The sequence below is a fragment of the Suillus discolor genome (genome assembly GCF_016758755.1).
Source record: "Suillus discolor strain FC423 chromosome Unknown F5147scaffold_36, whole genome shotgun sequence".
In the NCBI taxonomy this organism is placed as follows: Eukaryota; Fungi; Basidiomycota; class Agaricomycetes; order Boletales; family Suillaceae; genus Suillus; species Suillus discolor.
In genome coordinates, this window is record NW_024541283.1 from 292,898 (window position 1) to 305,001 (window position 12,104).

Sequence of the window (12,104 nt, forward strand, 5' to 3'; positions counted from 1 at the left end):
TTGTTGACATGACAGATTGTGGAGTGTTTGGGGTCTTGTCTGAGTTTAAATTTCAAATACGCGATAGATGTTGGCCAGCCTCCATCACAACCAATCCAGTGAGTCTACTACTAGCACCTCCCGCCATTCCTTTCATCAGACCGCGCGACACAGCGGATACGCTCTTTTTTTTCAGAAGGGTTTTTATACCCAAACTGAGGCCAATCTAATAAGAAAAATCCATATTTTACCGACATGAACAAACGAGGATTAGCGCACGTTCGCATTGGGCATGCTGGTGCACCACAAACGCACCAAAAGCGTTCTTGTAAGTTCACAAATGAATGAAATGTGCATTGCGCTAGATCCTGATCTCTGCAGCATGCGCAACAGGCGGTTTTTATATCAGCCCCTCTCAGGGTCAAACTGTTTCTAGCAGTAGTCCCTTCAATATCACCTGGGATACATCCTGCTTGCCCAGCAGCACACAAGCTGTCGATATCTATCTTATCGCCCCTAGCTTGAGCAGCAGCCGTATTCACGAGTGGCAAAATGTTAATTACGCCTTGGGGACTTATCAGACCAGCCTTGAGACCAAGTGGTGGAATGACACGTCCACGGTCAATCTACAGCTTTCCATCGTTACCACCAACACACAACCATTCCTTAGCCCGTTTCCCGCGGGCCCTGTATTTACTGCTACATATACTGCACCATCCGATGGTTCTACCCCAGCCAGCGCCGATCTCAGTTCTCCTGGCGGTGTCACTTATGTTGGAAATTTCTCTTCCAACAGCTCTTCCTCTAGCGGCAAGATCGCTGCCGGCGTCCTGGTGCCGCTGATTTTCATCGGACTGGGACTAGCTGTCTACTTCAAATTAAGTCGTGCCAAATCCAAGGAAAAGAGCAGACGCTTCAGCGAGGCCATCGACAAGCGTATGTCGACGATCTCCGTGGACTGGAAGTCCATGTCTGCTGCTGGCGCTTCGGCAGCCATTCGTCACAGTATGGCAGTTTCAGTCGGAGGAAATCGCAACTCGTCGTTTTCCTCTGGTCCACTTCGTCCTGTCAGCACTGCTGCTGTTGAAGGCGATCTTTCCATATCAGACAAAGATAGCTTTGACGTGCCAAGGATGTCTCAACTACGCTCCGGTTTGCGTTCTCAGACTACCTTAGGCGAGCGGGTATCACGAGTATCATTCGCTACAGACATTCGTCCATCAATAGAGTCTCGTCGCACGGTCGGAACCAGTCGTGCCTTCCATACTGGCTTTGTGCCTCCTCTTCCTTCTAACGATGACAAGGAAGAGACGGGAGACCTTTCTCCCACACAAACCAAGGGTCCCTTTACTCTCACTCCGGATGATATTCGTGCCCGCATGTCCCTTAGTGGAGCATCGGAGGCGCGTCCTAGCATGGATGAAGTTTGGCCGTCCTTGAGCAGTAGGTTTCTTATGGTTGTTCCCTATGTACTTGAAAGTTGACCTTTAAAATAGTGATGCGCACAGGAAACGAAGCTGGTGGAGATGATTATTTGCTACCCCAGGAACAGCAGAGCGTTGACATGCCTCTTCCTCCCGTCCCAGCACATCCTGCCCCGGAATCAGGTCTTTCTATGATGCCCATGCCTGCCAGTGTCATGTCTCCCGACGAGATGCTCCGCGCCTATGCCGAACGGAGAATGAAGTCCCCTCCCCCTACTGGCTCCTTGGCATTCCCTATCCCAGCTGCGAGCTACAACGGTAATGGTATGCGGACGCTGTACACTCCCAGCCTCTCTACCCAGGAGGGGGGCGAGCAAAACAACCGTTACACTCAAGCGTATGATGATCCTTACGCTGGCACCGCAACTTGATCCTGGTGTAACTTTACGTTAAGATAACGATATCGCTCTTTCGGTCTATCGCGTTTCGGTTCCGTAGCCTCGGTTTCACGACAATTTTGTACTTTTTGCAGTGTTACGTTGCCTTCTGATTCCACCTTTCCTCTTTCAGATTCGTTATCGATACGTGCGTCCCGTCAGTGGTTCTTATTGCGTATCTATTCCCTGCGTACCCCTTCATACCCACGTCATCGCCTCTTCCCATTGTTTCTAACGTTACCTGTTCTGGTCCCCGGCGATAGTGATCAGGACCTTGTACTCGCTTTGTCACGGCACGCCGCTGGACTGGCAGCCCTCGACTATGATTACCCACTTGTGATTGTCGGTTTGGAGTTCAATTTGATTCTCTCTTATCGTGATATTTGACTGGTGAGTATATTGAAGTTGCATCTGAATGTCTGCATTACGCTGTCGTGTGCTGTTGAATCGTCAATCTACAGGCTTCCCTCCGTTCTTGAGGGTCCTGAGTTCATTTTGCCATGGCTCCCACACTTGTCCATATTTCTTGAGCAGTGCTATCAACTCCTCCCGCTGTTCCTTCTGTAGCCAAAATGAGTACGCGTCACCGACTAATCCATCGACTCACTATATTCCAGGGCTCTTCCGCGTATACATCAGTAAACATGTCCTTCAGGTCAGGCTTTTTGACAGTCTCCGCGCGCTTGAATGCCTTTATCACATCACGTCTCAAACGGAACGCGAGCTCATCCTCATCCGTCTCGTTCCACCATCCCCGGGATTCCATGAATAGGCGGAATCGCGTGATGGGGTTGTCATTCTTTGTTCTGTCTTCAACCTCCTGGCGCTCCCTATAGACATACGAGTCGTCCGACGTCGAATGATGGCCAATCCTGTAAGTCATCATCTCCACTAGAACTGCCCGGCCACCTTCCAAGCACCGTCTTCGCGCCTCCTTGACAGCGTTCATTACCGCAAGTACGTCGTTTCCGTCTACACGAACCGTATCCACACCATAACCTACAAGTGATGTTCGATTACTATTCACACAAATGCATACACGACGTGTGATCAAGTTACCTGGGCCTCTTGCACTGATACCATCGCCGTAAAACTGTTGCGAGTTCGGGGTACTAATGGCAAACCCGTTGTTTCTTGCCAGAAACAATGTTGGCGATGGCAGCGTCGCAGCAAGGAGCATTCCAGCATGGAAGTCCCCCTCTGATGCTGCGCCTTCCCCGAAAAACGCGCATGCCACATTTTTAGAGCGTCTCGCTGGATCACGTTTAAGTGCAAATCCAACTCCGGCAGCTTGTGATATTTGAGTTGCGAGTGGAGAGGATATGGTGTGGAAATGGTGCTGCTTGGAGCCGTAGTGCTAAGGGAGCATCAGTAGATGCTGAGCAAAGCTTCGAAAGGGAAACCACAAAGCGACATACCACAGCTATCTGGCGGCCTTTGCCAGAATCTTCATGATTTCCGAAAACTTGCGCCATGATACCATCGAGAGTGAAACCACGCCACAAGAGTACCCCCGTTTCCCGATACTGTGCTGTGGCAGAATTAGAGAAAAACATAAATAACGCAGAAATTGGTCCGACATAATACTCTGGAAACAAGTGTCTCATTGTAACTCAAACGAGACTATGGGTCCAGAGAAACTCACTCGTCATCATCAGCAAGTGCAGCAGCAGTGCCAATTACAGTAGCCTCTTCTCCATACTTGAGATATGAGGTCAGCGACTAGCATTCATACCTGCACGATCAAATATCTTACAGAAGCCGCCTAAATTTAAGCTATGTAAAAGAATGCCCAAGGGATGCTCTTATCCACGTACGTAGAAGGGTATCCTGCCTTGGCGTTGACCACTGCAAAGTATATCATCCAGCGTGGGAAGCAACTGCATGTGTTCATATCTTCAAGACTGTAAGATACAATCTCGAGCCCTGCGAAACCAACCCACAATCGCCAAGCGAACTGTTTACTGATCTAAATGAACTTTGACGTCAGTGAACTTCTTTGGAGATGCGAAGGGCGCAATAGATACCTCAGGCACTTTAGCGCCTTCTATCGGAACGCCAAACACATCAAGAACTCGATAACTTGGTATCTTGCTGCTATCGCCAGTTACAGAATTGAAGAACGCGAGCTTTGACACGGCTGGTGAGTGCGCCGGGGGTAGGCAGCCTAATGATGTAGAGGCAGCTAAAGTGGAGAGCGTCCGACCATTCGAGCAAGCCCTTGTCAGCAGAGAGGAATGCCTGAATGACAAGGGATGCATCATATCTAGAGGCAGCAGGCTAGTCTAGCTGATGCTGGATCCGGGTCAAGAGCGTCACGGTTTGGTCCGAGTGTTGTTGATTGTGGGACAAGGCCACTGATCCGACGATTATCAATCTCGTAAACTTCGATTCTGGCCCACCTGCCGGATAAATGTTGCTTCCCATCAGAACTTCCTCGGTTTCCTGAGCGCCACAATTTGAAGTTGGTGCCTGAGCCCAGAATGTAGTTTAGATGCATACCCTATTAGACCTGAGATCCGACTCACGAGTGTATGATCATTGGGGCAGACTGGTTGAAATTATTTTGGTAAAACCCTTGATCGCAAGATGTTGATCATACTGCACTAGGTGCGGCGTTGTGGCCATGCAAAGCAGTCTGAGCCTCATCTATGATCCTGGTCTGATCCCAGCCCAGGAAGGGGTTAGCGCAGCCTCGAGAAAGGTTCGTGCAGCTGAAAAGGCTAGTCATCAACGAGTACTAGGGCCGATTCGGCCGAAACAAAAGAAGTAGAAGGTTACACACATTAAATTTCGAAGTTAACTTTGACTACTAGTAGTAGTAGGTCCAAGTTACGCCTGAGCAAGTTCAAATTACACGTACAATTACATAAGTTTGGTGCTGTTGTGCAACATTCTGCATGCTCATATTGAAACCCGGGCCTCCGAAGATGTAGTAGAACACATGTTTGATCGTCGTCGACGCTTTTGCTGCGCAAGAAGGCCTGGGAAGATGAGGCGATGCAACATTCTGCAGTGACTGCGGTGGTGTTGACTCGGAGGACCACCTGCATCAACCTCCCACCAGTAACCGATATCATACGATGACGACCAGGCTACCAAAACTGGTCGCTTTCGATCTAGAGTAAGGGAAGCCTCCCATCGAGTCTCGATTGTGACTGATCGCAGACCATGTAGCTATACGCTTTGGGATTTCTGGGTCGATACTCACGTACATCCTCCATTAAAGCGAGACCACGTCACTGGCAAAGTCATCGATAGCCAGCGCAAACCCAAGACAATAGACTTTTACAAGGATGTACCACAGATCATGCATCGCCTACAAGCAGCAGGCGTAACGATCGCTGCGTGCTCACGGACGGATGCGCCGTCATTGTGAGTGATCTGAACGATTCCACTATTGGTAGTACTACGTTCTGCACTGACATGCTGTACCCGAAGAGCTCGCGAAGCCTTAGATCTCATACTTATACCCCCGAGGACTGGTAGCGACAGCAGTGCTAAACCAATTCCCGCAATTAAGTTTTTTGACCAGCTGGAGATATACCCTTCTTCCAAGATCAGACATTTCAAGCAACTTCATGAGAAGACTGGGATACCCTATGATGAGATGGTAAGTAGGTGAGCGTTATGTATGAAGGTTGTTTTACATGTTTGGTTAGCTATTCTTCGACGACGAATGGAGGAATCAGGAAGTAGAAGAACTTGGTACGTAAACTTACGAACTAATGAAACCCCCTTAGATTGACGTCATTATGTATACTAGGCGTGACATTCACACTTGTCCCAAACGGTCTCAATGACCGAATTCTAGAGAAAGGGCTAGAGGAATGGAGAAAGAGGCACCCTGTTCAAGTCACCGAAGACGTGGTGGAAGCAGATGAAACTCTTATCTCATAGTGTTTCGTCGGCGTGACATCTCAATTGAATTCATGGTCTCGGTAAGAGAAGTAGTTACACTGCCTATCTGAGTTGATCATATCGATAAGTACAATGGACAATCCAGATTCTATGAGAGGGGTTTCCCTTGCGATGAACATATAAGTTGATATCTATTCCCCATATATCAAGCCTAGAATGTGCTCGACTGAACACATTTACACCGAGTCATTGTGTTCGTGCTAGGGGCCTGGCGTGGTGGTTTTTCAGGGTGGTGTAGGGAGCAACGATGATAACATGCTGGCGTCGTGAGGAAATTATGTTATGTAAGGGCTTCAAGCTTCAATAATCATTGTTGAGATTCCGTAGATGTGACTATGTCTCGGGTCTATTCCATCAACAGCGACGCAGACTGGAAGCCAAAATCGCGCAAGCTTCCACATAGATAAGCTTGGGCAAGAAGCGAGGTCACAGGGAACAACACTTCCACCGAAATGAATGTGCAAAAGGTGGAGTCGCAGATCAAAACGCCCGTGCTACGATGTGATTGGTAGGGATGTATAGGAGTGATTAAGAATGGTATTTGGCACAGGTGTAGTCTGTCACAAGGTTAACCATCCGTTTCAGGATGCAGATCAACAGCTAAACTGAGAGCTCAAGATGAAATAGAGTAAGTTTCAACGTACATGGCTCCCAGATAAGGGGAAAGGAGTTGGTTGGGAGGATAAGCTCTGCTGGCTTCATTTCCGCAGTATCTTCCCTCCAGCGGAGATCATTGAAACTGCTACAAACAGACTATGAGCGTAAATGGCGCGAAAGTATCCTGAACTGACACAGCCCAAACTCATCTTAGACATCAATAATTCCGGAACTGAACACAGCTGTGCAATTTGTGATCCACAGGGAGAAACGGTACGAACTCTGCCGAAGGTGAGGGCAGGGCTGCGCGAGAGCTATAAAAGATTGTCTGCCTGTATTCCCTTCAACTACCACAACCACACCCTCGCTCATACTTCATCTCTTGTGCAAATAATACACGATGGCTGCTGCAAAGAAAGCTGTTAAAACTGGTATGCCCGACCATCATTTCTATCAGGGCGGTGTCTGATGGGCGTTTGATATTTTTTACCACCTTCGATTATTTCGCTGGCATCACTGCTGATGCACAGGCGCTCCCACCACTGGCGGTGCTGCTCCCGGAGCACCCGTACCAAGCCCGCCCGCTAAGGGTGCCTCCGCACCAGTGTGTAACCTGTCCAATGATTATCGACAAAAATGTAATTTGTTGATCTTGCAGAGTAAAGGTGCCAAACCTCCTGCCGTAGAGGCTCCTGCCGCCAAGGCAAAAGCCAAGGTTCCCAAGAAGAAGTAAACCTCGCGCGCTTGATGGTCTGTGTTTAGAAGCAGGACGATGGCTGTGAGGATGATAGGCGCTCCGAGAATGCAGATGTACACCTACCGCGACGTACGAGATAACACATGAAATTGAAGCTATACCACACGCTCTCCGATGCCTATGCTCAGTATTAACATTTCGACTCAGTGTGTTCTGACTCGAAGCCTAGCCTAAAATTTGAAACAAATAGTGGCGCTTATGCCAGTGCACTATTAAAAACCGAAGAGAAGTGCATGAGCGCCAGTTGAAGTCTTGGCTTCTAGCACTGCTGGAAGCAGCCTAAAAATGTATTTTATGATCAGCTGACATCCTATACCGAACAAGTCGTAGTGTCCATGGCGTGCGGTAGTATATCAGAAGGGTCCAACGTTACAGCAGAGGTCCAGACAAGAGATAAAACAAGAAGCTGTGTCATATTACTAAGTTACGTAAACACACACTGCTTCCTAAACGAACGACGAACGATTCAGGCGCTCTTCAGCTACTGGTTTAGCCTTCTCCTCTTATACCTGCCGTTGTAATATCCGCTCAGTGGAATACCGACATACGTTTTTAGTATCCACCACAATCTGTTATGAATCATACTTGCCCGTCTGACAACACCGCAAACGTGGACCAATCCAGTTTCTGGAGCTCCGGGAACCTGAACTGGGACCAACACCGAATAGGATGGGCAATTGCAGGAGGATGTGCTGTGCTAGTATGTTCATCTTCAGTAGTTCATATTTTTCCTGAGTGGTTTACCGTTAAAAGACAGTTATTATTTCAATGATTTCAGTCTTGCGGCATTGTCGGTAAGGCGCCATAAATTTTGAAGTATTTTTCGGTTCCAATTCGTCACGTCAGACATTATACCAAACCTAACGAGCAGCGTCAAATGTGCGTGCATAACTTCTTCCTTTGAGTGCATTTTTTTGATGCCTTACTTTTAGTCTGCGAATTCTGTACATGCCACCAGTATATGCTGTTATTTCATTCTTTTCCTACCGATACTTCCGGAGTTACACATACTACTCGCTCATCGAAGTCTGTAAGTTGTCGTGCCAACACTATCGTATGCTGAGTTGACAGTATCCCAATCCTTTCAGCATACGAGGTAATGGTTACCGTGTATACCATCTTTGTTCATTGTCTCATCATTTGCTCAGGCTGTCACCTTGAGTGCATTCCTGTTCGTGGTTTACTTTTGATCACATAGACGTTTTGCTTACTTGTTATCCCTATGACAGACTCCTTCTGATCGAATTCGTGGCAGCCACGGCTACAGATGGCGACGCCACAAAAGCAATTGAACGGAAGGATAAAAGACCTTTGCCGATTCCTGTACGTATTTTATCTTGACAATTTTTACAACTACATGTTAATCTCGCCCGTAGTTTTGCTGTTGGAGATACCGACCGACGAAGGTATGCTGTTGCTGATACCCCGGGAGTCTTTTCCTCACACACTTCTTTAGCCTTACTTCATGTATACCGTCAAGGTAAGCAAGCTACTAGGTGCTTGGACAAATGCCCATTTTTAGTGTAGTGGTCAGTTTTGCAATACGTTATCATCCGACCAGGTGAGGTGGAACCAGTCTATTCACAGATAGATGTCTCACGTTACCGCAGCCGTATCTATCGCTGGGATTATCTGTCAAATATACAACGTGCTTTGCGAGTCTGGCCCTTACAGCATATATTTTGCCAATGTCTATCTCGAGGCTGTTGATTTCGTCAGCATTAGGTATGTCCAACTTATGGTGAGATAGAGATCTGACTATAACATATTGTCCCGCGAATAGTGTGGCACTTTACGGTCTTTTACTGTTTTACGGACTCACCAAGGAGGAACTGGTTGGGCGACGACCACTAGCTAAATTTCTCTGTATCAAACTCATCGTGGTATTCACTTTTTATCAATCCTTTATCGTAAGTCCTTCCCGCCTTTGTAGTCGTTACCCACTTCACGCCCGAGTCGTTTGCAGTTTAGCGCACTAGAAGGCCGCGTTATTCAAGGTGTGTCCTTTCAGAACTCTAATTTACTGTAAGCTGAGATAAGCGCCAAAGCTACCGAATACTGGACTGCGGGCAATATCGCAGATGGTCTTAATGCGCTGGCCATTTGCATCGAGGTCAGTCATCACCTCCTGAATACAACGTGGGAGCCTCGTGTCGACTTATCACGCAACAGATGGTTTTCTTCTCATTATTGATGATGTGGGCGTACACAGTCGATGAATACAAGACGGTAGCAAACAAAAAGACAGGCATTTGGCGTCCATTATGGGACAGGTGCGTCTATGTTCCATGATTGATAAATATTTCAATTGCTGATGTTTTCATAGCGTCAACTATTGTAAGCACTACGATATCTTCCTAAATTATTGCCTAACACACTACCAGGGGATTTTTTCACAGAGATATGGTACTCATTCAAGTTCTTCTTTCACCGTTCCCCTGGCTCCTCGTCAACTTCTTCAAGTAAGAAGGGTTTTGCTCAGGCATTCGGGATCGGTGGCAGGTCAGTGGAAGATGGTAGATCAACCGAGGAATCAATGAGGTTAGCTCCATATCCCTATAGTAATACCCACAACGCCGACAGCGCCAGTCCCGTATTGTCATGAATCAGATCAAACTAGCGTCACACATCAAGGACACCTTCGTTATCTACATCTGCTAGAGTCTCAATTTACTTGCTTGCTTTTATATATTCACACTCTTTACCTGTGTCTGACTGTGCTACTAACCTTTAATACGTCTGGCTACGTGACACCACAGAACTTCGGCACTGCGGAACACGTTTGTATGTATAATATTGTACGATAGAAAGTACTTTGTACAGTAAGTTGGGTCCAAACATGTATCTGGTAGAACGAGGGTTCACAATGTTCATGCTGTATTTCGTGCTTTCGAACTAGAGAAGACCAGCATTTCCAGCGTCGCGGATCGATTCAACTTGGTCAAATAAGCCTAACGCACGAATAACGCCGGCATTGGGTGCTATTGTGTCAGCAACTTCATGCTGTGTTACTGATCCATGATTTCAGGTTAGCGAGTCATCTCATCTTCGATGACAAGTACACGTCTGAAACGGCTGCTGGGAACGGCGGACTGGTGGAAACATGTTTCGTACTACGCATTCGCAACTTCTGGAAACTAGACATGAATCTACATTTGTTGAGGTCCAAGTATCATAAATAGCTCTGCTGCCATTTCAAATGAAAGCCAAGATGCCCAAAATTTCTCCGTGTACAGATGACCATCAAGGGTTGAGGGGAGCCGAATTCGGGATTCAAAGAATTGAAGCGATACCTTGCAAGAGCCGGGCTGCGGCGTACTCACGTACTGTTGGAGACTTGGAGTCCGTGCGGCTTCTAAGTGCTGCTTGGTAAGTGGAACAACGTAAGGTCCTGGTGAAGACGGGCCCCATGTCGGAAATTTCTAGGCACCATTGTAGGTCCCTGGTAGACATTTTAAGGACAAATTTTCACATAGGCCATTATAATGCATGCGGATGACACACGATTTTATTTTAAGACCTTATAATGGTTGCCGTCGTCCATTGCAAGGCATTTGGATGGCTGTGTCATGACACGTGAGACACGGGCCTTGAAAGGCATTGTAATGCTGACATCAACCTTGAAATAGAAAAATAATAATTTAATGACCCACGTGATCTTTCAACACTTTCAACCGAACATTAATTGTTGTACTACCATTTTATTTGTACGACTATCCTATTTATGTTACTATCTAATCATTATCTAGTACTATTATTAACTACTGTCTATCTAATCATGATCTATACTACTATTATTAACTATTGTAATGTACACTGGTGGGATTCGAACTCTAGACTTTGACCTTACCAAGTAGAACTGTAGTATTAACTGGCATAGTTACCCCTTAGCCAAACGGCCACATATAAGATGGAACCCCAATGCTATATGTGCACATTATAAGGTCCTTATAAGGCAACATAATGTCTTACCCAAAACTTAAGTTGCGGTTGAGGCCATCAAGTCTAAGGTTAAAATTGTAGCATTGCATATCAATCAAAACACATCTGACATCAAGTATGTAGTCCTAAGTACGAGGAGAGACTGATGTAAAGTCCAGAGTAGGAATAGCTAATGATAAGACCGAATAATAACAACCAAATGCTCTGAATCACCTCGTTGTTGGTTTCTTGCTGCGTGTGCTAATGCGTTTGGGTTTCGGAACATCTGGTACAGCAGCAGGGACAGGCTGAGCTGAAATACGACCCCGACGCCATGCTTTTCCACCTGCTGGTTCAGTCTGCGCTGCCGAAGAATCACGATCAGTTAGCGATAACTGACTAACATCCACCTGTAGCTGCGTAGAAGACACACTGGCACGTGGCTGGCTGATTGACATTGATGTTGAGACAATGATACAGTCATCCTGGGTGGTAGGATCTGCAGGCGCTGCAGAAAGAGCAGAGAGATTGGAAAGAGCCGGCGAGGGTGCACGGAAAACAGGAAGAGTTGGCGAGGGTGCACGAGCAACAGGATTATCCAATTCCTCCAATAGGTCATCTTCCCAGGTGCGAGGGATGGAGGCAGAGGGTACAACGGATGCGGATGCACTCAATAGCGCTGCACGGGTGTTGAAAACTTCCTTATTGAAGTATTCCATCACGCCAATTGCCCATGGAGAGCTTTTGAATAAGCGTTCCAGATAGAAGTCGTAATCCTTCTGGTAATTGATCTTCGTCTCTGCTCCGGTCGCAGTGAGCTCGGTATCGTGCGTTAACAAGAAACGTGCCTGTGAATGAATAATCAGCAATGATGCAAAGCAAAGGACGGACAATGATAGAATACTTACCAATATAGCAGCGCCAGCAATCATACCCTCAGTAACACTCTGCGCACCCATTCGCAGACCCCTGCCCTTTGGATGGCCCCTTGTCTTCCCACCAAGTATCGCCTTTCCATACACTTCAACGCGAATAATCTAGTATGAGCAATAGAGTTAGCCATCATAC

At 47.0% G+C, this 12,104-nt stretch overlaps 4 protein-coding genes across 4 annotated transcripts; 3 read left to right on the forward strand and 1 right to left on the reverse strand.

Annotated features, from left to right (window-relative positions):
- Window positions 1-234: 234 nt before the first annotated feature.
- Window positions 235-1,834, forward strand: F5147DRAFT_579095 (uncharacterized protein; the record flags this gene model as incomplete). The annotated part of the gene is made up of 3 exons (XM_041431470.1): window positions 235-307; window positions 361-1,422; window positions 1,476-1,834. 3 exons carry the CDS (start codon window positions 235-237, stop codon window positions 1,832-1,834), a joined length of 1,494 nt encoding a protein of 497 aa, XP_041291525.1.
- A 456-nt stretch (window positions 1,835-2,290) lies between these two features.
- Window positions 2,291-4,101, reverse strand: F5147DRAFT_578971 (thiamine diphosphate-binding protein; the record flags this gene model as incomplete). The annotated part of the gene is made up of 8 exons (XM_041431463.1): window positions 2,291-2,401; window positions 2,448-2,839; window positions 2,900-3,197; window positions 3,259-3,371; window positions 3,421-3,428; window positions 3,486-3,562; window positions 3,658-3,736; window positions 3,836-4,101. 8 exons carry the CDS (start codon window positions 4,099-4,101, stop codon window positions 2,291-2,293), a joined length of 1,344 nt encoding a protein of 447 aa, XP_041291526.1.
- Window positions 4,102-4,671: 570 nt separating this feature from the next.
- Window positions 4,672-5,947, forward strand: F5147DRAFT_701467 (magnesium-dependent phosphatase-1). Its single transcript, XM_041437739.1, has 5 exons — window positions 4,672-4,964; window positions 5,018-5,215; window positions 5,282-5,453; window positions 5,503-5,548; window positions 5,607-5,947. The coding sequence occupies exons 1-5, from the start codon at window positions 4,924-4,926 to the stop codon at window positions 5,738-5,740; spliced, it is 591 nt and encodes a 196-aa protein (XP_041291527.1). The 5' UTR covers window positions 4,672-4,923; the 3' UTR covers window positions 5,741-5,947.
- Window positions 5,948-7,544: 1,597 nt separating this feature from the next.
- On the forward strand, window positions 7,545-10,002 carry F5147DRAFT_701472 (organic solute transporter Ostalpha-domain-containing protein). Its single transcript, XM_041437740.1, has 17 exons — window positions 7,545-7,815; window positions 7,869-7,909; window positions 7,962-7,994; window positions 8,048-8,145; window positions 8,204-8,211; window positions 8,264-8,286; window positions 8,345-8,438; window positions 8,492-8,521; window positions 8,572-8,595; window positions 8,643-8,676; window positions 8,726-8,840; window positions 8,899-9,025; window positions 9,082-9,112; window positions 9,164-9,228; window positions 9,288-9,388; window positions 9,442-9,452; window positions 9,500-10,002. The coding sequence occupies exons 1-17, from the start codon at window positions 7,690-7,692 to the stop codon at window positions 9,718-9,720; spliced, it is 1,182 nt and encodes a 393-aa protein (XP_041291528.1). The 5' UTR covers window positions 7,545-7,689; the 3' UTR covers window positions 9,721-10,002.
- The last annotated feature ends 2,102 nt before the right edge of the window (window positions 10,003-12,104 follow it).